We start from the raw sequence: 24,456 nt of genomic DNA on the forward strand, positions 1-24,456 counted from the left end.
CTTTCTTCTACCTTAAAATCCAGTCTAAGTACCAGTGAGACCTAGTGTCACCCAGGTGTACCTCCTGATCAGTTAGATGCCTGATAAATATTTAACCCTGGGGAAAATATTCCAGAACAGGAATTCACAGAGATAGAGTCATTTATGTAGAATGAGTAGGAAAAGTGAGTAATGGTGAAATTGGACTCATAGCTTGGGGTCAGAGTGGGGCCAGGAATGCTGGGTCATCATGTTGGTCTTCATTTTATGGTTTTCTGCGTGTATTTTCTACCTAGTTTTCTAGGCAATGCCCAAGTGTTTAGGGATGTGGTGAGCGTTCTTACTGTTCCGCGTCATTTGCTGTTGTAGGGAGCAGGGCGTAACACAGGAAGGTTGTCACCAGGCCAGGCAGACATGGCGGGCTCGCAGGTTACTGACCTTTCTTTCTTCATTATTCTGGTTATGTACTGTTTCCTAACAAATCCCAACTTGGCGGCTGACAATACCAACACGTTAATCTCCCTCGTGGTTCCGTGGGCCTGGGCTCAGCTAGGCAGGCCTCACTTGGATCCTCTCCTGCAGTCACAGTCCTGTTGTGGCTGGGGCTGGAGTCCTCTCCGAAGTTTGTTACTTGTGTGTCCGGCTGTCTGCTGGCTTGGCCTGGGCTGTCAGCCGGCACACTACCGCCTCCACCTGCCTTGACCTTCTTCGCAGGGTGGCACTTGGGTTCTGAGGATCGGCGTCCCAAGGGCGTGAGGTGGAAGCAGCATGACCTTCTCTGATCTAGCCTCAGAAATGTCATAGTTCCGCCTCCACCTCCCCCAGAGTTGAGCATAGAGAACGTAGATCGCACCTCTTGATGAAGAGTGGCATAGATATATACTAAGATGATCATGTGGGATGGAATATCTAGAAGCTGCCATCTTCCGAAAATAAAATCTTCCACACTTAGTTTTATTTATTTATAAGATTTTTTTTTTAATTTTTTTNATTTTATTTTTAAGTAATCTCTACACCCCGCGTGGGGCTTGAACTCATGACTCCAAAATCAAGAGCCACACACTCCACCCCCTGAGCCAGCCAGGTACTCCTCCACACTCTGTTTTAAACAGGCATAAGAATACCTATTTTATAGGATCATTTCAAAGATTAAATGAGATCAACTATGTAAACGCTCACAGCATAGTGTCTGGTAAGAGGCCATTATGAATGAGTTCTTATTTGCTACCCCAGTGGAGGAAGGCAGGGATATAGAAGGGGAAAGAATGACAGATTCTTATTTGGAAGAAATTTACCGTTATCTAGTGGTAGTGCCACTTTTTTTTACTGTTTGAATGTTTTAATGGATTATTCAAAACATACCTATAAAAGGAAGAAAAACCCTATGTGTTCAGAAGGCAGCCACAGTTTCCTATTATATCACAGAAATTTTTAAATTATTTGTTTTTACAGAGAGTTCAGCTTTGTGTCCCTCATGAATGTATTTTTATGGAACCAAACTTGTAGGGAACCTCAAATAATTGTGTGTCTCTCTCTTCTAGTGCACCTCTCTCTTTCTGTTTTTATAAATAGATGCATCAACTAGCAACTTTTTGTCTTTATTTTTTTTCTCTTTAAATTAAAACAAAATTAAGTAAAAGTAATACTGGCTTTGTTATACACAGAAACAGTGAAAGGTTTGAAGTTAGTTTTGGGACCGTCCCCTACTTGACAGTCAGTCCTGGTTAACATTTCCTTAGATGTACTTCCACAAATCTGTGCATATTGTGTGTGTGTGCGTGTACATATACAGATACATATTCACATGTACATATAGATACATAGGTGTACATACATAGATGTATGTATCTGTATATGTACGTGTGAATATGTGTTTGTCTCTTAAACAGATACCCCGAACTATATGGGATTGTATTAAATACGCTGCAGTGTAACTCTCGAGGATGGTCCTTCATTGAGGATGTTTGAACATAGTTTTTGTTTTTTTTTTAAATTCTTGATGTCCATCAGTGGCCTACATTCCAAGCAGTACACTTACTGGGTTAAAGGTGCAATTTGAATGAAAAATTTTTATGGATTTATGAATAATTTTGTGTCCTTTTGTGTTTTCATGATGTTCGGTAATTCATGCCACAGTTTGCCTTACTACACCAAGTAATTAAATGGGTACAGCCCTCTTCGCTGAAGGTTCCTCACCTCGTTTTAGTAACTTGGTTTGAGTTAATCTCTCCAAGAGAGTGGAAATTAGAAGCTGGGTCCTCTTCTTCCAGCCCTAGTTGAGAGCTGTCCTCCATAATCCACCTCCCACAATTCTTCTCATCTCTCCCCGCTGAAGCCCCACAGCTGATGCCTATCGCCTGCCTTGACTAAGATCTTTAGAAGCAGCGCTTAAAGTACAAATGGATTTGAGCATGACAAGTGTCCCTTTTCACAAAAAGTGAATTTGACCTTCATTTTCATGCGTTAAATAGGCTTAATTTCCACTTAAACAAGCAAGACTTGGTTTAATAAAAATGAATAGGATCTTCCTCTTTCTGCCCTTTCATGCAGCTATATTAGGTAACTCCTCTTTGTCCTTGAGTCTGGGTGGTTTTTTGGTGACCGTTTATTTTGTCTCTTCCCCTTAATGTGGAGCAGGATTTTTTCCCCTTAGCACAGCTGTGTCCCTTCCTAGCTCTGTGTTGTGCTCTGTGTACTCCCGATGTCCCTTATCTAAATTAAAGGCTGTGAAAATATGGCAGGTCCTGCTGGAAAGAATAGGAAAATATGCTTCCTAGGTGTTTTATTTTTTTCCATAAAGATGTTTCTCTTTTTCTCTCCTTTGCCTTTCATTCTTGTTTTATACCCAGCCCTTCTGTTGAAGGAGTCATGGGAGAGATAAGTGACCTTTATCCACCATGGCCGTCTCCAAGCACTGGTTCTGTTTATCACTCGCTCATTGTGATGGCCTGGGGCTAGCCTGGGACATTGGCACACATTCTGAGTTTGTACTTAAACCACTTTCAAGAGAACAGTTGACTGGTTTTATTTTGTTTTAAGTAAGTCTATTTAACCTGTGATGAAATACGAATGAGAATTTACTGTGTAAATTTCCCTTCTATTCTCAAATCCAATACCTCAGTCCACAGCCTGACTTTAAGTAACTGGCTTTCATCCCTCCCAGAAGCTTCCTGTCTCTTTAAACTGCTATTGTAGTATTAAGACAGTTCATTTTGAGCTCATGTTTCTTTTGGCGGTTAACCGAGTTCACTGATTTCTTGAGAATGCCCACACACGTGCGCATCTAAAGTAACATATATTCATTGTGAACACTGAAAAATATAGAAAAGAATAATGGAGAGAATTAAAGTCATTACTGATCCCACCCAGACATAGATGCTTTAACATATTTAACATATTTAACATATTTATGTCCATTTTTTCTCTTGGGTGTATATGTGTTTGCATGATGGTTACCATCCTTTTTTCACTTAACATTAAATTATGCCTAATTTAAATATGTCTAACATTTCCCTATATCATTAAATGTTATTTGAAAGTATTTTTTTTAATGTTTATTTATTTTTGAGAGCTAGAGCATGAGCGGGTGAGGGGGAAGAAAGAGAGGGAGACAGAACCTAAAGCAGGCTCCAGGCTCTGAGGAGTCAGGACAGAGCCCAATGCAGGGCTCGAACTCGGGAACTGAGAGATCACGACCTGGGCCAAAGTCAGACACTTAACTGACTGAGCCACCCAGACAACCTGAAAGCATCATTCTTAGTGGCTACCTAATATTTCAGCTTGTGGCTGAAAATATTATCAGACCATTCTTTGATATTAGATATTTGAGTTTTTAGCATTCCTACTGGTGTGGCACTGTGATGAACATCTGTCTGTAAATTTTATTTGTGTCCCTGTTGGTATTCTTGGGATAGAAATCTGGCAGTGTAATTGCTGAGCCAAAGGATATGGGTTCTTTTCTTTCTAATATCTTCTTCCCACTTAAACAAGTAATTCATGTTTGCTGTAGAGTATTGACATAATACAGAATGTTAATCAGAAAGTGAGAGTCTACCACACACCCTCCCCCAGGAGGCCCGTCCCCACCAGGTCGCGGATGTTCTCAGCGGTCTTGCTGTACACATTCATTTCCCGTCGGTTGTGCCATGTCACATGGACACTGCCTCACCACAACCTTGTTCCTGTGTGGAGTACACATGTGGCAGACCTCTGTCAATTCGATAGATGGAACAGTCTCTTATTTTAAAAAGGGGGGTGGGCACCTGGATGGCTTAGTCAGTTGGGCATCCGACTCTTGATTTCGGCCCAGGTCATGATCTCAGGGTGTGAGATCGAGCCCTGCATCGGGCTCTGCACTGAGCGTGGAGGCTGCTTGAGATTCCTTCTCTCTCCCTCTGCCCCTCTCCTGCTTGCTCTCTCTCTCTCTCTCTCTCAAAAAAAAAAAAAAAAAAAAAGGCAGCTCTTTTTGTATTCTTCTAAGTGTCAGTAGTTTTCCCTACTGGTTACTTTTATCTTTTTATTTTTTAATTTATTTTTATTTTTTTAAATGTTTATTTTTGAGAGAGAGAGAGTGAGAGAGCAGGGGAGGGGCAGAGAGAGGGAGACACAGAATCTGAAGCAGGCTCCAGGCTGTGAGCCGTCAGCACAGACCAACATGAGGCTCAAATTCACAAGCTATGAGATCAGGACCTGAGCTGAGGTCAGATAACCTATTGAGCCACCCAGGCGCCCTGAGCCACTTTTATCTTTTAAGTGAATCATCTTATGCCCTTTTGTGCATTTTCTTTGAAAGATACTAGTATTGGGGCACCTGGGTGGCTCAGTTGGTCAAGTGTCCGACTTTAGCTCAGGTTATGATCTCACGGTTCGTGGGTTCGAGCCCTGCGTCGGGCTCTGTGCTGACAGCTCAGAGCCTGGAGCCTGTTTCGGATTCTGTGTCTCCCTCTCTCTCTGCCCCTCCCCCACTCATGCTCTGTCTCTCTCTGTCTCAAAAATAAATAAACTTTAAAACAGTTTTTGAAAGATACTAGTATTTGTTAAAACTTGTCTTTATAATTAAATATATTAGCTATTCTCATATTTGTTCATATATTTTCTCAGATCATGGTTTGCCTTCACATTTTGTTAAGATTTTGATGTAAACATCTTAAAACATGTGGCTCGGCTCACCTCTAGATCTTCCTTCTTTGTCAATTCATTGAACTTCTGTGTTAAAAGGCCCTCCCCTTCTGAAAGGCTGGTAAATACACAGTTGCATTTTTTTAAGTTTACTTATTTATTTTTGAGAGAAAGCATGAGTGGAGGAGGGGCAGAGAGAGGGAGGATCCCAAGCAGTCTCTGTGTGGTCAGTGCACAGAGCCCAATGTGGGGCTCAAACCCATGAAACCACAAGATTATGACCTGAAACCAAGAGTCTGACACTCAACTGACTGAGCCACCCAGGCGCCCCACAAATGCAACAAAAAATTTTTTTGAGAGAGAGAGCACGAGCGGGGAAGAGAGACAGAAGGAGACAGAGAGATGGCTATACCATTTTTCATTCCCATTATCCACATATGAGAGATCTGTTGAGTCCACGTCTTCATTAACACTTGGCGTTTTCAGCCTTTTTAATTTTAGCCATTCCAGTGGATGTGCTTTAACACGTTCTAAGAGCTAGTTGTTGGGGCACCTGGGTGACTCAGTCAGTTGAGTGGCCAGCTCTTGATTTTGGCTCAGGTCACGATCTCAAGGTCATGAGCTCAAGTCCCAAGCTGGGCTCGGTGTGGAACACACAGCCTGCCTGGGATTCCTTCTCTCTCTGCCCCTCCCCTGCTTGTGTACACAACGCTTTCTCTCTCAAACTTAAAAAAAGCTAGTCATTCCCACTTTGTTAAACAACTATCTAATGTTGTAAAAGGCACGAAGTGACAGCACAATGTAGATGACATCAGGGAATATTGAGTGACCAGATTGCCTGATGGACTGACTATATCAGAAGTGTGAAAGTTATCAAATAAGGAGAGACCAGACGGTACTCTGGTGGTCATTTGTGAGAGTTGTGGCGTTCATGCTTTCACTGGTCCTTCTACCAAGATTGTGTCCCTATATCATTGGCACCGGGTTCCCAAACTCTGCCTTTCTCATGGACCTTGTTAGCCGAGCCAGTTCTTTTGAAGAGGAGCTCCTGCCAAGGTCAGTGCTCTCGTAATTGCATTGGAGTGACTTCATCTGCACCCTCGTGATGGTGTTCTGCTCGTGGGAGACAGCAGGGGCAGTGTGGTCAGGAAAGGGCTTCTGCAGTCAGACTCCCCGGGTTTAAAGCCCTGTCCTACAGCTTATTGATGTGACCTTGGGCAGGCTACCTGACCTCATTTGTAAGATAGGGCTAATGGGGTACCCTCTAGCCTGGGAGTGTTGAGATGATTAAGCATAAAAGGGTGCCTGAGACCTAGTGCTCGGATCTTGGTGTTTCATAAGTACCAAGAAATACCGTTCTCCTGTAAAAGGCCTCAAGGCTTCTGGGAAATGGCCAGTCCTAGGACTGAGACAGGGAACACACAGGATTTTGTACTACTAGCAAGTAAGAAGATATTCGAAAACAAATGGACCCTTTATTGAGGAGGAAGGTCGAAGGGACACAGGAACCAGTTGAGTGGGTGCCCAGTGGCCAAAGCTAGAGCAACTTGAGCAACAAAATAACGTAGTATTGGATCACCCCAGTATAACATAAATACCCATGGGTCCATACCAATGCCAATTGTTAAATAAGTAAATGAGACTAGACACGCTTCCTGTGTAGGAGAATTCCAAATGACTTATGTAGGTGCTCCGCCCTCGAGGAGGGGGACATCGTTTCCCACTCATTGTAGCATCTCATAGTGACTTTCCCTGAAGAGCACAGTACAGAAGGGGGTGCAGAGAAGGTCACTCTGCACTGGAGAAACTGACAAACACCACCTCAGCCTGGTGATCTGGGTCAGCATCACCAGTGACAAGCCCTGGTGATAGCACGGGCCCTAGATGTGACGTGCTGAAATGGCACCATAGCGCTGTGATCATCTTCCCCAAACCCATAACCCAAGTCTCATCAGAAGAAGACAGCAGACAAATTCCAGTAGAAGATCACCTTACAAAATACCTGACCAGTACTCTTCAAAAGTGTTGATGTCACAAAACAAGAAAAGCCTGAGGAACAGTCCCAGCCACCAGGTGCCTAAGGAGATACAATGACTGGTGTAAAGTGCTGTCCCTGGACAGAAAGAGGATATGGGGTAAAAACTAAGGAAATCTGAATAAAGCGTGACCTTTAGTTAATTGTAATGTATCAATACGGATGGGTTCATTAATTGTGACAAATGTAAGATGTTAATAATAGGGAAACTGGATATAAAGAATGTGGGAATTCTTGATATTATCTTTATAATTTTTCTGTAAACCTAAAACTATTCTAAAGTTAAAAGTTTAGGGGCGCCTGGGTGGCTTAGTCCGTTAAGCATCTGGCTTTCGCTTAGGTCATGATCTCGCAGTTTGTGGGTTCGAGCCCTGTGTCAGGCTCTGTGCTGACTGCCAGCTCGGAGCCTGGAGCCTATTTCTGAGTCTGTGTCTCCCTCTCTCTCTGACCCTCCCCTGCTCACGCTGTCTCTCTCTCTCTCTTTCTCCTAGAAATAAAAAATAAAAAAATATTAAAAAAAAATAGTTAAAAGTTTGTTTTTAAAATGGTGCCCCATGGTCAGTGCACAACAGCGCATCGCACTGCATAGCCCAAGCTGTGATCACCTAGCTTGGTTTTGTTTGTTTTTTATGTCTTCTGGGACCTGGTTGTGGGTAAGGCTGAATTTACCTGATGCATCATTTCTTGGCATGTAGTTGGGAAAAACATATTCTAAAAGACAGCTTATTGGAGGACTGTGAAACTTTAGAAGATAATTGAAGGAGACTTCTGGTCACTTTATCCTTATCTTTTTAATCCGCTGGTGCATTTATATGGATGGTCTGACTTGGGAAAGGAGGTAACCTAAGGGACAAGGGGTCTCTCTCAGTGTGATTGCAGATCACTGAGGTGGAGGCGGGTAGAAAAGGATTGATTTCCAGTTAGCCGATAGTAGTAATTTTGTGATTCACTTGTCAGTGAAGCTCCCCCTGGAGAATGTGTCCAAGGGACTCTAGAAGCATATGAGCAGGGATTTTCTCTGTTCATTTGTTGAGTATGTGCAGGGCACAAAGAGAATAGATTGTAGACCTTGCCTTTAAGGGGCTTATGGCCTTCCTGGGAGAAGGTGCAAAGTGGAACATGAGCTGTTCTGGAACAGAGGACAGGGTGCGTACAGAACAAGGGAAAGACGTCTGCTTTAAGGCAGTTCTGTTTTGTGGCTGAATAATATTCTGTTTTATATATATATATATATTATGTATATAATCTCCCCTCTTCTTTATCCATTCATCAATCAGTGGACATTTGGCCTATTTCCATATCTCGGCTATTGTAAATAATGCTGTTATAAGCTTAGGGGTACATGTATCCCTTTAAGTTAGTGTTTTTATATTCTTTGGGTAAATACTCAGTAGTGTGATTACTGGATCGTAGGGTAGTTCTATTTTTAACTGTTTGAGGGATCTCCATTCTGTTTTCCAGAGTGACTATACCAGTTTGCATTCCTACCAACGGTGCTCCAGGGTCCTCGCCAATACCTGTTGTTTCTTGTGTTGTTGATTTTAGCCATTCTGACAGGTGTGAGGTGATGGCTCATTGTGGCTTTGATTTGCGTTTCCCTGGTGATGAGTGGTGATAAGCACCTTTTCATGTGTCTGTTGGCTGTGTTTCTTCCTTGGCAAAGGGTCAGTTCATGTCTTCTGCCCATTTTTGTTTTTATTTTTTAAAATATTTATTTTTGAGAAAGAGAGAGAGTGAGTGGGACAGAGGGAGGTAGACAGAGAAGCCCTAACAGGCCCCACACACTGTCAGTGCAGAGCTGGACGCAGGGCTCAAACTCACAAATGGTGAGATCATGACCTGAGCTGAAATCAAGAGTTGGATGTTTAACCAACTGAGCCACCCAGGCGCCCCTCTTCTGCCCATTTTTAAATTGGATTATTTGTGTTTTGGGTACTGAATTTCGTAAGTTCTTTATATATTTTGAATTTTAACCCATTATCGGATGTGTTATTTGCAAATATCTTCTCCCATTCTTTACGTTGCCTTTTTGTTTTGTTGATTGTTTCCTTTGCTGTGCAGAGCAAGCAAACCATTCTGAGGGGAGTAATTTTAGGTCTGCCATGTGAACTCTTTTCTGCCCAATAATAGACTCTGTCTCCTTTCACGGAAATTTCTGGGTGTAATGGTCTAGTCTGTCCACGAGAAAGATTTGGTGTTACTAAGCAGCACCTGTCCCTTGACTAGTAAAAGTGGGGTTAGGTAGGTCAGGATGGGGTTTTCCTGAGGGCAGAAGGGTGTATTACTCAGAAATATCAGGCTGGTTGAATTTTACCACAAAGTCTGGAGGCTCCTCAAGAGATTTGTCAAATTATTTATAAAGTTCCAAACTGGACACATTAGAGCTAAGCTGCAGGGTCTGGATTGGGTTTGTTTGTTTTGAAGGAGCCTCTCAGGAGATACTTTCCCGTCTGGCTCCAGCACTTTGTGGGCAGTCCCTGTTTCAGAGGGGCTCTGGGATTTCATTAAGCCGTGGCTGTCCAGCAAGTTACAGCTTCTGTTTTTTTGTTGGCAGGGATCTGACACCTCTGTCCTGAAGACTCCATTGGGGCAGTCCCCTGTCTTTTCTTTTTTAATTATTATTAAGGTGGTGCCATACCCAATGTGGGGCTCGAACTCACCACCCTGAGATCAAGCGTCACGTGCTCTACCGACTGAGCCAGCCAGGTGCCCCTGTCCTCTTTCTTTGTTTAGCCAACTTCTCTTAAAAGGGCAGTGGGAAGTAAAACCTGTAAAACCTGGCAGAATAGTTTGGAAATCCTGACTTGCTGGGAGCTAGATGGGTTAGTTTTTTGTTCAATGAAGACTTGGATGAGAGGAATTCTAATAACTTAGTTTACAGATCTTCAGTTTGGGGATCTTGAGCAGCCCTAGGTGATGTTAACTGGAATGCTTGCGACACAGACCTGGTTATGCACCCCCTCCCAACTCCGCCCCGCCAGCCAACTCCTTTTCCTTACCCTGGACACTCACCATGTATTCAAGGAACTCTGCAGTAGAGCATGGTTCTCCTTATTTAACCCCGTGTTTCCTAAATATCATGGCTCATGAGCCCTTCTTTTATGGAATACCCATTAGGATGAGAGAGACACTGGTTTTGTGGAACTCAGTTTGGAAAATGCTAGTCGAAAGACAGCATCCTCAGGTAGTTCTCCCTGCTCACTATGCAGGGAGGCCCTTCGAGGTCTGATGGCCGGGACTTTTCTCTCTTGTAACGCGGGCCAGTTGTGAGACGTGGCTTCTGTCCTGGTCTTTGCTGCAGATTGGCTTTTCATGTACAGATTTCCTTATCCACTGATGGAACAGTCTTACTAGTAAAATAATGAGTTCATTGCCCAAAATAAAGAGTCTTTATTTTGGCTGCTGTTTTTTGTTTTTGTCTTGGTGTGATATAATGCAGGACCAACTTGACCCTTGAACAGCACAGGTTGAACTGTGTGGATCCACTGATACATATAAAGTGAACATGCCCATGTGACCTGTTCCAAGATCAGAAAGAGCATCACCAGTATCCTGAGAGGCCCCTTGGGTCCATTCCTATCATGCCACTTCCCAGGGATAATCATTGTTCTCACTTCTGATGCCACGGATTTGTCTTAATATCTTTATTGGGATATAAAATACATACTATAAAGTTCACACACTTAAAGCGTACGGTTGTACACTTTACAACACCCATCATAGTAATCTGTTAAAACATTGTCATCACCCCGCGCAACATCTGTACCCTATGTCTGTGGATTTGCCTATTGTGGCTCATTTCATGTAAACGGCCTGTTGTGTCTAGGTTCTCTTATCATGTTTTCAGGGTTCATCCATGATGTAGCTGGTGTCAGGATGTCGGCCTTTCTGCAGCTGAATAATATCCCACTGTGTGGATGGACTGTATTTTGTGTCTCCACCCTTTAGCCGGTGGACCCATGGATTGTTTCCATCTTTGGCTATTGTGGATAAGGCTTCTGTGGGCATCCAAATGTTCACTTCCCTTGGGTGTATACCTAGAAGCAGAATTGCTGGGTCACAGGGTAACTGTTTAACACCTTGAAGAGTTGCTAACCTGTCCTCCGCGGTGGCCGCACCATTTTACATTTGCCCCGGCAGTGTACAAAGGTCCCCCCTTCCCCACATCCTTACTAACACCTGTCATTATCCTACTTTTTGATTCTAGCCATTCTAGTGGCTGTGAGGTGATATCTTATGTTATTTTGAAGTTTCTTGTAAATTATTTTCACTTCATAGATTACCATGTGCTTTAAGATGATAATAAAAATGTTTAGTTTTTTAATTTCATAATCTGTTGTCCTTAAGGGAACCATGCGGAAAATACAGCATTATCCCTCGAATTATTTTTACAAACAGAATACAACTAAGAAGTATAATGTAAAAAGCATCGGTGGTTATATGGCGAAAAGGGAGTCTCTCCTTTCTGTTCCCGTCCTCCGGCCGTCCGGATTCCCTCCACTGTGAGCTCACCACTTGGCACCTTCTGATGTTCCTTCCAGGTCCTTCTATGTATAGACGAGCATAAATGTGTCTGTTTTCATTTTTCATTGCTGCTGTAACAAATTATAAACGGAGCGGCTTAAAACAACACAAATTTATGAGAGTTGAGAAGGTCGGAAATCTGAGGTGAGTCTCACTGGGCTAAAGTCAAGGTGCTGGTATGGCTGCGTCCCACCTGGAGGCTCTGAAGGAGAATCCGTTCCTGGCCTTTTCCAGCTTCTAGAAGCCGCACACATTCCTCAGCTTGTAGCCTCTTCCTCCGTCTTCAGAGTCAGCATTGTCACAGCTTCTAGGCTCTCTGACTCCGTCCCCTCTGCCTCCTCCAGCTCACTGCTCTTGTGACTACCTTGGGGCCCCTGATAACGTTTAGGAACATTTCCTTATTTTAAGGTCAGCTCATTAGCAACCTTAACAACAACTCCTCCAATCTTTAAATTTTTGTTAAAGTTTATTTATTTTGAGAGAGAGGGAGAGACCACATACACGCAGGTGGGGGAGGGACAGAGAGAGAGGGGGAGAGAGGCTCCCAAGTAGGCTCCATGCTGTCAGCACAGAGCCCAATGTGGGATCGATCCCTCCGTGTGAGATCATGGCCTGAGCTGAAACCAAGAGCCAGACGCTCAGCGGACAAGCCCCTCCGGCACCCCTTGTTCTGTGATCTGAATTCCCTCTTGCCACACAGACTGACATTCCCAGGTTCCCAGGACGCGGACACTGTCGGGGAGCCATTCTGCTGGCACCTGTGAATACCTCCCTTTCTTCCATTTTTTTTTGCAAATGTTCACATAGTTGATATGCTGTTCCTTGATTTGTCTTTTTGTTTAATACTCTGTCTGCAAAGTTTCTTCCCCGTCTGAAGCTACAGAGCTACTTATTCCTGTTGTCTGCTGTGTAACGTTCCTGCGTATGGCTTTTTCATAATGTAACCATGAAAAAGAGAGTTTCTTCAGGTGCTAGAGTTTGATTTTTTTTTTTTTTTAATTTTTTTAATGTTTTATTTCTGAGAGAGAGAGACAGCATGAGCAGGGGAGGGTCAGAGAGAGAGGGGGACACAGAATCTGAAACAGGCTCCAGGCTCTGAGCTGGCTCCGAGAGCCCGACACGGGGCTTGAACCCATGAACTGTGAGATCATGACCTGAGCCGAAGTCACATGCTTAACCGACTGAGCCACCCAGGCGCCCCTCGAGTTTTACGTTTTTATGTAGTCAAAGATATCTGTCTTTTCAGAGTGACCCATTTACATTGTTATGCTTAGAAAATATTTTTCCTGGGTCACATGGGGGAGGTTTTCTCCCCTCCCCCAACTGTCCTTGTACCCATTGCAGCGACTGCTACCTCCTCTTCTATCCTTTTTTAAGATTTTATTTTTTAAAATAATCTCTACATTTAGTGCAGTGCTCGAACCCACCACCCCAAGATCAAGAGTCGCTTGCTCCACTGTCTGAGCCAGCCAGTCACCCCTGTTTTCACTTTTTAATTTTTTTGTTTTATCTTATTTTGAGAGAACGCACGAGCAGGGGAGAGGGACATGGGGAAGAAAAAGAGAATCTCAAGCAGGTTTCACGCTTAGCACAGAGCCCAGCTCGGGGCTCGATCTCACAACCCTGGATTATGACCTGAGCTGAAATCAAGAGTCAGACACTCAACCAGCTGAACCACCCAGGCGCCCCTTTACGTTTTTATTCTCACTTTTTATTATGGAAAATTTCAAGCATGCCGGAAGTAGAGAAAATAATACAGTGAACCCTCATGTGTATCTGTCACCTAGTTTCAACAGTGACAACATTGTGCTGTTCTGACTCCCACTTTTTTTTTTTTTGGGGTCTTTAGTTTTTATTGTTGCTTTTTAATAAAATAGTCCTCTCATTATGGAAAATCTGTAACTTAGTGAGACACTTGTAACCTTACCCCTCAGAGAGAGCCCCATTAAGTGTATTGTCTTTAAGGAAATAATCTGTGTCATTCTTTTAAATATAATCCATTATATGGATAAACCATAGAGAAGTTACCTAGTTCCACATTGGGGGGCATCAGTTTTTCCCTATGAAATCATGTTGAACTAACATCCTCATATCGTACATACTCGAACTATTTTTTACAGGATAAGTTCTACAGTTGGAATTGCTGTGTCAAGAGTATGAATGTCGTATGGATTTAATAGATATTTTGTCAGATTGCACTCCAAATGACTGTCCCAGTGTGCACTTTCAGCAGTGGCAAATGGAATGTACAGGAGCATTTTTCTTTTTTAATTTTTTTAATGTTTATTTTTCAGAGGAGAGAGAGTGTGCGCGTGAGCAGGGGAAGGGCAGAGAGGGGGAGACAGAGGATCTGAAGCAGGCTCCACACTAACAGCACAGAGCCCAATGTGGGGCTCAGACTCATGAACCGTGAGACCATGACCTGAGCCAAAGTTGGATGCTTAACCGACTGAGCCACCCAGGTGCCCCGCCCCCCTTTTTTCATTTTTTTAAGTAGATTTCATGCCATCCAGCAGCCCAGTGTGGGGCTTGAACTCATGACCCTGAGATCACAAGTGGGATGCTTAACCAACTGAGCCCTGAGCCACCCAGGGCCTCCTCCCCCACCCCCCAACTTCTTTTTCCAGGAGCATTTTAAAGTAATCCCAAGCCTCTTATCATTTTATCTGGCAACACTACAGTACTTCTTGTTAACAAATACGGACTTTTTTCCTTTTAAAAAAAACACATAATTTCTGAAAAACATCACTTCTAAAAAAATAGTGTCTTTTGTTGTTGGTTTGTTCAAATCAGAATTCACACAGGCATTATGGATGTGTCCTATCTAAGAGAAGCATTGAGGATGGCCTTCTTTGGAGTTGTGCTGTTTTAAAAGCCTGCTCTGTGCTTATGTGGGTTTGGGACCCAGAGGGGACAGGCTTCTTTTGGTCCAGGTGTGTTTGATAGGTTTCTGATCTGTTTGCTTCTGGGCAGCTCCACACTCAAGGCTCTTTTTGAGAGAGTTCTGAAGGCTGCCCTGTTTCTTCTTGGCCTGGCTTTCTGCATCTCTGTCTCCATCTCCGGGACCTGCCCTGAAGCTCTCTGGAACCAGGCCTGGCTGTGGTCTCCACGCGAGGAAGAGCCATTTGTGTCACCGGGCGGTCTCATGGGCTGCTCTCGGCCAACATGACTCCACAGTCTTATTCTCCTGGTATTTGCACCGCAGAAGCTTTTCATCCCAGTTAGACTTTTCCTTTCTGGGTTTTTCTCATTCCTTCCATTTCTTCTTGAAAAGTAGCATTTCTCTCCTGAGCCCATTGCTGTCTCGAAGTACCGTGCCGAGGCAGTCAGTAGTGTCCGGCACACCCTGGTGGCCCTGGGCCTGGGGGCCGCCACTCTGGCCCAGGGCAGCCGGAGGCCCAGACTGCCCAGCGCCCTGGCCTCTGGTGGCCGCCGGGCTGCATTTCTGCAGGGTTTGTTCCCGGCGGCACCCCACCTCGAGATTTCATTTCTGCATCTGTCAGAGTTCGGTCAGGAAGACAGAAGCCGCTCTAGGCCTCAGACCCGATGGGATCGAGCGCAGTGAGTCAGAGGCTGCACCGAGGTGATAGTGGGCGGCAGGGCAGCCGAGCCCGGGAAGCTGCCGTCAGCGTTCGGGAAATCGGGCCATGGCCTCCAGCAGCTGGGCCTCCCGGGGGACCCGGAGGCTGGCTTCCAGGAGTCTGCCCGCACCCAGGTGCACCTGCCGGCGAGCCTGCCTCCGCTGCTCCAGCCGGCCGTCTGTCCGGCTCTTGCAGCGTGACCGAGACTCTCACCACAGGGTCCAAGTGCCAGCACACAGCCTAGCTGCCTTTTTATTCTTCCCCAGCGTGAGAAAATCCTGTTTATTCTTTTCCCCAGTTGTATTGAGAAATAATTGGCACACAGCTTAGGGCACACAGCACGATGATTTGATTTACGTGTTATTGTGAGATGATCACCACGATAGGTTCAGCTGACATCCATCTTCTCGTATAGATGTGATAAAAAGAGAAAAGGAAACAAAATTTTCTGCTCGTGACCCGGACTCTTAGGACCTAATCTCTTAATGGCTCTCCTGTGCATCAGACGGCAGTGGTAGCTGTGGCCAGTGATCGTGTCACGTGTTTTTTCCGCGGCACCGGTTTATCTTGTAGCTGGAAGTTTGCACTTTTTGACCGTCTTCTCCAGTCCCCTCCCCTGCCGGCTTCCCAGGAACCGAGGGGAGCACAGAGCGTCAGACACCATGAGATAACCGTGCTCGGCCTGCTCGCGCTGGGTTATCGCATAGGTTAAAAAAAAAACCTTCACCATCTGGAAGTTGAGTATATGCATAAAAAAATTTTATTTCTGTGATTCTTTTTATTTGTAGACTATAAAGCGATTGGCAAAATAGGAGAGGGAACATTTTCTGAAGTTATGAAGATGCAGAGCCTGAGAGACGGAAGCTACTACGCTTGTAAGCAAATGAAACAGCACTTTGAGAGGTAGGCGGCCAGAGACCTCGTTAGGACTAACTGCGGCTGCGGGTTCTGCGGGGGGGCCGGTCTTCACGGAGGAACCGGTAAGTTACAGCCTGCTTGCTTTGCAGAGGATTGCGGGCTAACTTTATGTTGATGATCCTGGGTTTTATTTACACTCAGCCTTGCTGTGAAATCAGTGACCAGTGGTCACAGAACATTTGAATTGTAAAAGCGTGCCCCACTTTGAACAGCCTCCGTGTTCCTGAAAGTCGTATGGTGGACTTTTATAAGTGAAACCCCAGTCTCAACATAGTAGAGGCGCTTGTGGTTTAATTAGCTGTGAGTTCATTAATATATTGAGAAACGATCTCCAGGTAGGGTTGGGGAAGTCTGTTTCCTGACACTGATCCATTGCCGCTCGTGGAGAGGGGAGCTGGCTTGTTCCCGGATTGTCACTTGGGAAACTACTGTGGCTTCACCCTCAGAGTGGTCTCTTAAACCCCACAAGTTCGCAGCTTCTAACGGCTCAGACACCAGGTGGGCGCAGGAAGCTGTCGGGATAGCAAAGCAGCTGGCGGCCTCACCGCAGCCGCGGGACCATCGGTAAAGAGGTTTGAAGTACAGCCTTCAAGTGGTTGATTACAACACACAGTGTTCTAGAAACCCATAGTAAGTCAGGTTTTCAATACAATACCACTGAGTAGTGTTACTTTATAAAGTTTGTTTTGTTTATTTGTTTATTTAGTAATCTCCACACCTAATGTGGGGCTTCAACTCACAACGGCAAGGTCAAGAGTCCTGTGCTCCAGTGACTGAGCCAACCAGGCACCCCAGAATTCCTTTTGTTAAAGTTTGTGTATGTATAGGGGATTATTAACAGGCTGTATTTTCTTAAAATATTTTTATGTTGAAAGGAAGGGTGAGGGAGCACGAGTGGGGGAGGGGCAGAGAGAGAGGGAGACAGAGACTCCCAAGCAGGCTCCACATGGTCAGCACAGAGCCTGACAGGGGCCTTGATCTCACGAATCATGAGATCATGACCTGGGGAACAGGCTTTAGTTTCTGTTGTACAAATAACAATTTCACATGTTGGCTTTACTTAAAGGGAAGCACATTTACTCTGGGCTAGTGGTATTTTGTTGCTGTTTGAGGTATAGAATCAGTGATAGAGTCTCAAGCTGGTTTTGACAGGTATCTGCCAGCCTGTGTAAACCAGACATAAGAGGAATTGGACTTTGAGTTTATTCATGTGAGTTCTTTATTTTTAAAAAAATTTTTAATTTTTTTTTTTAATTTATTTCTGAGAGAGAAAGAGAGACAGCGTGAGCAGGAGAGGGTCAGAGAGAGGGGGAGACACAGAATCTGAAACAGGCTCAGGCTCTGAGCTGTTAGCACAGAGCTGGATGCGGGGCTCGAATCCACGAACCGTGAGATCATGACCTGAGCTGAAGTCGGACGCTTAACCCACTGAGCCACCCAGGTGCCCCTATTGATGTGAGTTCTAATTTGCTCTTGATACATGTGTTCAAACCTATAGGATATTATAATCCAGTACCATCATTATTTATTTAATAATTGTTCCTGCTTAGATTATTCCAGCTGTGCCTAGGGGGGAGCTCTTTCAGGGTGGCTCTTGTGTTCTTTTGTCATGCGCCATCCTTTTATTTTTTTCCTTTTTTAACACTTTAATTTTTGACACTATAAGATTCTGAGGCTCATATTGTATTTTTCCTCCCCTAGAATCATCCATTTCTCCAAGGAGCTTTCTCCTTTTATTGGAGAAAGCTATTTAGAAAACAAGATCTTGGCACCGGGTGTGCTCACTGCTGCTGGAAAGTCAGTCCCTCTAGACTCAGCAGACAGAGCTAGAGTGTGTGTGTATGACCTGTATGTACACGCATCTCTCTTTTTCTCTCTCCACCCTCCCATCTATCTTTTCAAGTAAGCATGAGTCCATACTGAGAAATAAATGAGAGAATAAATAAATTAGGGTGAGGAGACAATTCTTCTTCATAGAAGAATTCCAGTTAATAAATATAAAAGGAAGGAGGGAAATAGAAAATCCTCATCAGAATAACAGTAGTAATTTCTACAGGCAAGAAAAACTGAGGAACTCTAAAATTAGTAGGGGAAACTTCAAAAAGAACAGGCTTTCTGCAGAGCCTCCAGTGATCCCCTGTAACTATTTATTAATTACTGTGGTGGTTTTAGCATATGTCCATAAATTGTTTGATATTCCTTCCTTCAGGAGGTGGGGCTTAATTGCCTTGCCTTTGAGTGTAAGCTATACTTACTTGCTTCTAAAGGATAGAAAATAGGAAGGGAAAGATAGTAACTTTACAATGAAAAGCCCAGAAGATACACCTTAACTAAATGATTAACACCATCAGTAATAAGCCGTATTGATGTCAGGTACTTCCTGATATAATGGGATTGAAAGAGCAAGCGTATTACCTCCATTATGTTCTTTCCTGAAGATGTGCAATCCCCACTTAATTCTGAGAATACAGCAGCCCAGCCCAGATTAAGGGGCATCCTGGCGAATACCTGGTTGGTACTCCTTAAGACTGTCAAGGTAATGAAAAACAAAGACAAACTGTCACAGACGGAGGTGATAAGGGAACGTGACATCTTACTTGTAATGAGGTATCCTTTGCCCTGGAAGAGAAAAAGACATTTATAGAGAAACTGGGGAAATCCAAATAAAGTGTCTAGTTAATAGAATTGTACTAATGTTAATTTTTTAGTTTTGATAAATGTTGCACAAGGTGTTCGCATTAAAGGAAGCTGGGTTACGATAGATAGCTGTACTATCTTGATAACTTTTGTTAGTCTAAAATGATTTGAGGTCACCTGGGTGGTGGCTCAGTCAGTTAAGCACTGACTCTTGATATTGGCTCGGGTCATGATCTCACGCTTCATGGGATGGAACTCTACATTGGGCTCCTCACTGAACACGAAGCCTGCTTGGGATTCTCTCCCTCTCTGCCCTTCCTCCTCTCGTGCATACACTCTCTCCTCCTCTCTTTCTCAAAATAAATAAATAAACTTGAAAAAATAAAATGATTATGGGGCACCTGGGTGGCTCAGTCAGTTGAACATCTGACTTTGGCTCAGGTCATGATCTCACAGCTCATGAGTTTGAGCCCCGCATCAGGCTCTACGCTGACAGCTCAGAGCCTAGAGCCTGCTTCAGATTCTGTGTCTCCCTCTCCCTCTGCCCCTCCCTTGCTCACACTCTGTCTCTGTCTCTCAAAAATAAGATAAAACATTTTAAAAAATTATTTTGAAGTACAAAACAAATCAGAACACACACAAAAATAACCGTAAGTGATACAGAATGACGCATCTTGCTCCTGAGATTCCTCCATTCCTGTTTATGACTTGTAGGAAGAAACGGCTCTGTAGTTTCTAGAAGAAAGACAACTGTTTTTGGAGTCATTTCTAGGAAGGAGATTGCTAATAATTTGTTGGGTGTTCCAGTGTCACTTGTCCACAAGTTTAACGTTGTTCTTTTGTTTTTTAACCATGGAAACCATATTTCTTGCTTTTGGAGTTCTGGAATATCTATCACCGTTATTAAACAGTTTAATCTTACTCAGTTGAAGAATAATTTTAGGGTCTTTAAAAATCCATCTGCTCATATATCATTGTCTAAGTGAGTCCTCAAAGTCACCTCGCACAGTTGTGTGGGCGGCATGAGAAACGAGGAGCGGTAACGGGAAGATCACGCTGAGTCACACGGGCAGAATGAGGTTGGTGTTTGGAGCTGCTGACTCCCACCTCATCTAAGTTTTACTTCCATTCCTTTCCTTTCCCTCTTACTGAAATAGAAAGGGACAGCATTTGCGCTGATAGCTGCTAGTGTGAAGTGCAGGTAAGGTCACACGAGCCGGTTCATTAGCGGCGTGGCAGGAAGGGTACTTCCGACCTCTGAGATCTACTTTCGTCCAGAGTCACTCAAAGGCTCAGTCTGGGGCTAGCGAGTTACTTGCCTGCGGCCCAGTCCTCCTGGCCGGTTTCGTGCGCCTTTACACGGTCTCCACCTGCACTCACCACGCGGACAGCGGCTCCCTGGAGCCCTCCCCCACCCCACTCTTTTTCTTTTTGCCAGGATTGTATTCGTTACTCTGCCCATAGAAATGCCGTAAGGAGATGGAATGAGTCTCTTTTAAAACAAAATCCCGTCTTGAATGGTGTGGGCTCTCCCCTGCTCCTGAAGCAGGGAGTCTAACACATACGTGCTGCTCGTAGTCAGCACAGGGTCGTGGCTCAGGCTCTGAAGGTACGACAGCTCTTCCACTGTTCCTTCTGTGACCTTGGACGGTTCCTCACTCTGTGCCTCAGTTGCTTGGTACATACCGTGTAGATACCTACCCCGGGTCTACCCCATAGGACCTTGCGAGGGCTGACTTGAGGAGGCGGGTACTCACCACAGTGCTTGTGCTGCGATCCGTGGCCCGAGACCGGCCTGCTGCACAGCAGGCTGGGGAGCGGGGCTTGAAGGCTTTTGAACACGGAAGTGGGGTGATAGCAGTTATCATGGTGCAGAGGACAGCGGCTGGTCACCACGTGTCTGGCGCCATCCCCAGCGCTGGGTGAACTGGGGACGCGCAGCATTTAGTCCTCACGGCAGCCCGAGGAGATAGACGCTGTCGCTGCCTCCTTTCAGATGAGGGACGCTCGGTTAGAGAGCCGAGTTCTCTCACCTGCCCAGTGTCGCCCGCTGGCAAACAGCAGAGCCCAGCGGGGGACCCAGGTCTGTGTAGGGCCAGGGCCTGTGTTCTCTCCAGTGCTCTTGACCGCTGCGGGGTGCCGTGCAGCCGTCTGGACTTGACTTAGTACACGGTTTTTCTCAAGTCCCATCGCTACCTGGTCCTCAAATTACTTTTACCAAAATAAAGTCTGCTTTGTAAGGTTAGAAATAAAAGCAAAGGCAAGAAATTCATGAGTCACTTTAAAAGCTCTTTTACTTAATATAATTATAGAAAAGTTTAAACAGGAACAAAGGAAACAGAACAGTGTGGTGAACCCAGGTACCCCGCAGCCTGTGGTTCCTACCCATGTGTGCCTCCTCCCGGCCCTTCCCCGAGTGCTTGTGAGTCTACGGTTCCTTTTCTTTTAAGGCAAAATTTGCATACATTACAATGCACATTTCTTCACTAATTTTCGAAAACCGATATTCTCGTGTAATTAAGAGATAGACCCCTTCTGTCACCTACAGTGCTCCTTGGTGACAGTTCTCCGTCCCCATCCCAGGCAGCCACTATTCTGGGTTTTTTCCTTTATCCCCTTGTAGAAATTCGCATTAAATGGAATCTTGGAATGTGGTCCCGCTACCAGCTCTGTCGGACCAGCGTGGACTCTCTGAGCTTCAGCCGACCCATTGCACTGATAGCTGATCCCTTTTTATGGCTGAGCGGCAGCACTGTGACCTCAGCACCCTTTGCGTGTCCGTTCTCCTGGTGACGGGCTTTGCTGCCATTTTGCTTCGGGGCTGCCGGCGGTACAGCTGCCGTAAGAGCTCGTGCACAAGCCTTCCTGGGACAGATGTCTTCGTTCTTCCTTAGGCAATTACCTAGAATAGAATCTCTGGGTCAAAGGGTGGGCGTATGTTTATAAGAAACTGCCAAGCCCTTTCCCGAAGTGATTACACCTGTTTCCATCCCCACCGGCAGAGAAGGAGCGTTCCAGGTGCTCTGTGCCCCACCAGCACGAGGCGGCGGTGTAAACTAGCCACCCTGGTGAGCGCCATGGCCTCTAACTGTGGTTTTAGTTTGCTCATCCCTGACGGCCGCTGGCGAGGAGTGCGGACTCGTGTGCTTATCGGCCTTGTGTCAAATGGGTCAGAGTATTTCTTTCCGAAACGTTTGAGATCATTCACCTGTGAGATCATCTGGGCCTAGAAGGTTTCTTCGTGGGGAGGCCTCTCACCCCTGACCTCCCCCACCCTGCCCCGTGGTGTTGGTCACAGCATCACCCGTAGTGGCGACGGGCTGGAAACGGAACGAAGTAGTCGGGCGGGTGGTGGTATCATGGGGCGTCCACACCGCAGAATATTAAAGAATGAGAACCGTGCCAAGTAATTTAGGGTTTTCATAGGTTTTCTTTTAAAGCTTCATTGAGATGTAATTTGCATTTCATCAAATCCACCTGTTGTAGGAGACGTTTAGGAAATGTATGCAGGTGTGCAGCTGTGAGGGGGCTTTTGCTAACAGTCCATTTCTTTGGCAAACATTGGGCTAGTTTGACTTTCAGTTTTGTGTCAGATTTGGTAACTGTGTTTCAAGGACTTTGTCTATTTAAATTGTTGTATTTATTGGTGTACAGTTGTTCATATTACCCCCTGGTAGCTTTTTAATATCTAACTGTAGTGATACGCCCCTCTCGCTCCTAATGTTGGTTGGCAGGGTTAGTGTTTTGTGTCCCTTTTCCCTCCATTGCTCTCGCCAGGGCTTTGTCAGTCTTACTCATCTTTTCAAAGAACCGGCTCTGGGTTTGTTAATTTTCTCAATTGTTCGTTTTTTGTGCCATGGATTTCTGCTCTTTATTATTGCTCTTCTTCTACTTGGGTTTAATTTAGTGTTCTGATTCTACTGTCTAAGGGTGAAAACTTAGATAATTGGTTTTTAACCATTTCTTCCTTTCTAACATACACTGCTGTATTCAGAATACACACTGTATTCATAAATACAGCGCTAGGCCCTGTTTTCCTGCATCCTATAAATTTTGATATGTTGTGCTTTCTTATTGCTTGGCTTAAGTTTTCTAATTTCCCTTGTGATTTCTTCTTTACCCGTGGCCTATTTACATGTGTGTTGCTTAACTTGCAGGGATTTGGAGCGTTTCTGGCTCTGTTACTGGTTTCTATTTTAAATCTATTGTGGTCAGAGAACAACGTGTTCTTTAAGTCTTCGTGTTTGGAAATTTATCGAGACTTATCTTTGGGTCCAGATACTCATCTGAGTGAAGAGCGTATTGTAGCTCTAGGTGGGAAGTAACAGGTTTTATATAAAGGCTAGCCAGGTCAAGGGGGTTAACAGTGCTGTTAGCACCTCGTATCTCTTTGCCAGTTTTCTGAATGACCGTTCTGTTTGTTGTGTAGAGGGTATGGAAACTACAGCCCTTTCATCTTTCTTCTGTGAGTTTTCACTTAGTGCACGTGCACGCGTGCGCGCGCGCTCACACACACACGTCTGTAACTGTCATGTGAAGTCATTATAGATAGTTAAAATCTTTATTTTGAAATCTACTTTTTCTTCCCCTTCAGCTTAAGGACTTTCTTCCTACTGATTGGATTGGTTAAACTTTTCTGTAAGATCTTTCCAATAAAATGAAATGTTGAAATTGCAAAAATTCAATGTTTTTTATTTTTTAAAAACTTGGACCTGGTAATATAAATTTTCCAGTTGTAGAAAAATGCATGTATGGTAGATTTCATCGCCTCTTTTTGGAGCAGAGGTTGCCTGCACTCCTCTGTGTTCACGTCCATAATCGCTTCTGTCTCCAGCAGGACAGTGAAAACAAACCAACCGAAAAACAAAACCCTGAATATCACCTTACCACAGAATTCGAAGCAACTCTAAGGCACCGAAAAGTGGCTAATTCCAGTTTTTTAGATTTTTTTTCCCCTGATTTTTAAAAGAGAGAACAGAGTTCATTTGTGTTTTATTAAAATATTAAAAAAATAAAATAAAATATTGTCGGGGCCCCTGGGTGGCTCAATCAGTTGAGCATCTGACTCTTGATCGTTTCAAGTCATGATCCCGGGATCATGGGATCAAGCCCTGCGTCAGGCTCTGCTGAGTGCAGAGCCTACTTGCAATTCTCTGTCTCCCTCCCTCCCACTCACCTCTGCCCGTCTCACACACTGTCTCTCTTCTGAAATAAAATTTAGTAACCTGAAACGTTATTTGAGCAAACCTAGCAATACTCAGATGAAAGTGCCTTTCTAAACATACTAGTTCATTATTTCTGAGAGAAATGTCTGTGGAGGCAGGAAAAAATTATGTCTGCATTAAGCAAAATGTGCTTCAGGGCATGATAATGGGTTTTCATATTAAAGATGAGAAGATAGACACTTTAGTGACCAGGCTGTTTGACTCTGCAGTTCTGAAAACTTACTGTTTCCCTATAGAGTGTTCGGAAATCAGAACTGCTGGTAGCTCCGCTGGGTTCCTGCTCTCTCCTCCGAAGCAGGGCTTCCCAGCCGGGGCGCTGCTGACATCCGGGCCCAGATTGTTGCTTGTTGTGGGGCCTGCAGGATATTGAGCGTCAGCCCCTGGCTGCTACCACTGAATGCCAGTATGGAACAGTATGTTCAGGACCTGTGACCGCTCA

The 24,456-nt window shown here is 44.6% G+C and overlaps 1 protein-coding gene across 5 annotated transcripts in view; it reads left to right on the forward strand.

Moving 5' to 3' along the window:
* Positions 1-24,456, forward strand: part of MOK (MOK protein kinase) — a 48,814-nt gene that overhangs the window by 3,112 nt on the left and 21,246 nt on the right. For 4 of the 5 annotated variants that reach the window (XM_077776509.1, XM_077776512.1, XM_077776510.1 and 1 more), the window contains exon 2: positions 16,026-16,140. In XM_077776509.1, the coding sequence (XP_077632635.1) occupies positions 16,026-16,140 (115 nt within the window). Of the gene's footprint in view, positions 1-16,025; positions 16,141-24,456 lie in introns of those variants that run through there. The other variant, XM_077776513.1, reaches the window with a different exon arrangement.

This window comes from Crocuta crocuta, unplaced genomic scaffold, assembly GCF_008692635.1.
Source record: "Crocuta crocuta isolate KB4526 unplaced genomic scaffold, BGI_CrCroc_1.0 scaffold8, whole genome shotgun sequence".
NCBI lineage: Eukaryota > Metazoa > Chordata > Mammalia > Carnivora > Hyaenidae > Crocuta > Crocuta crocuta.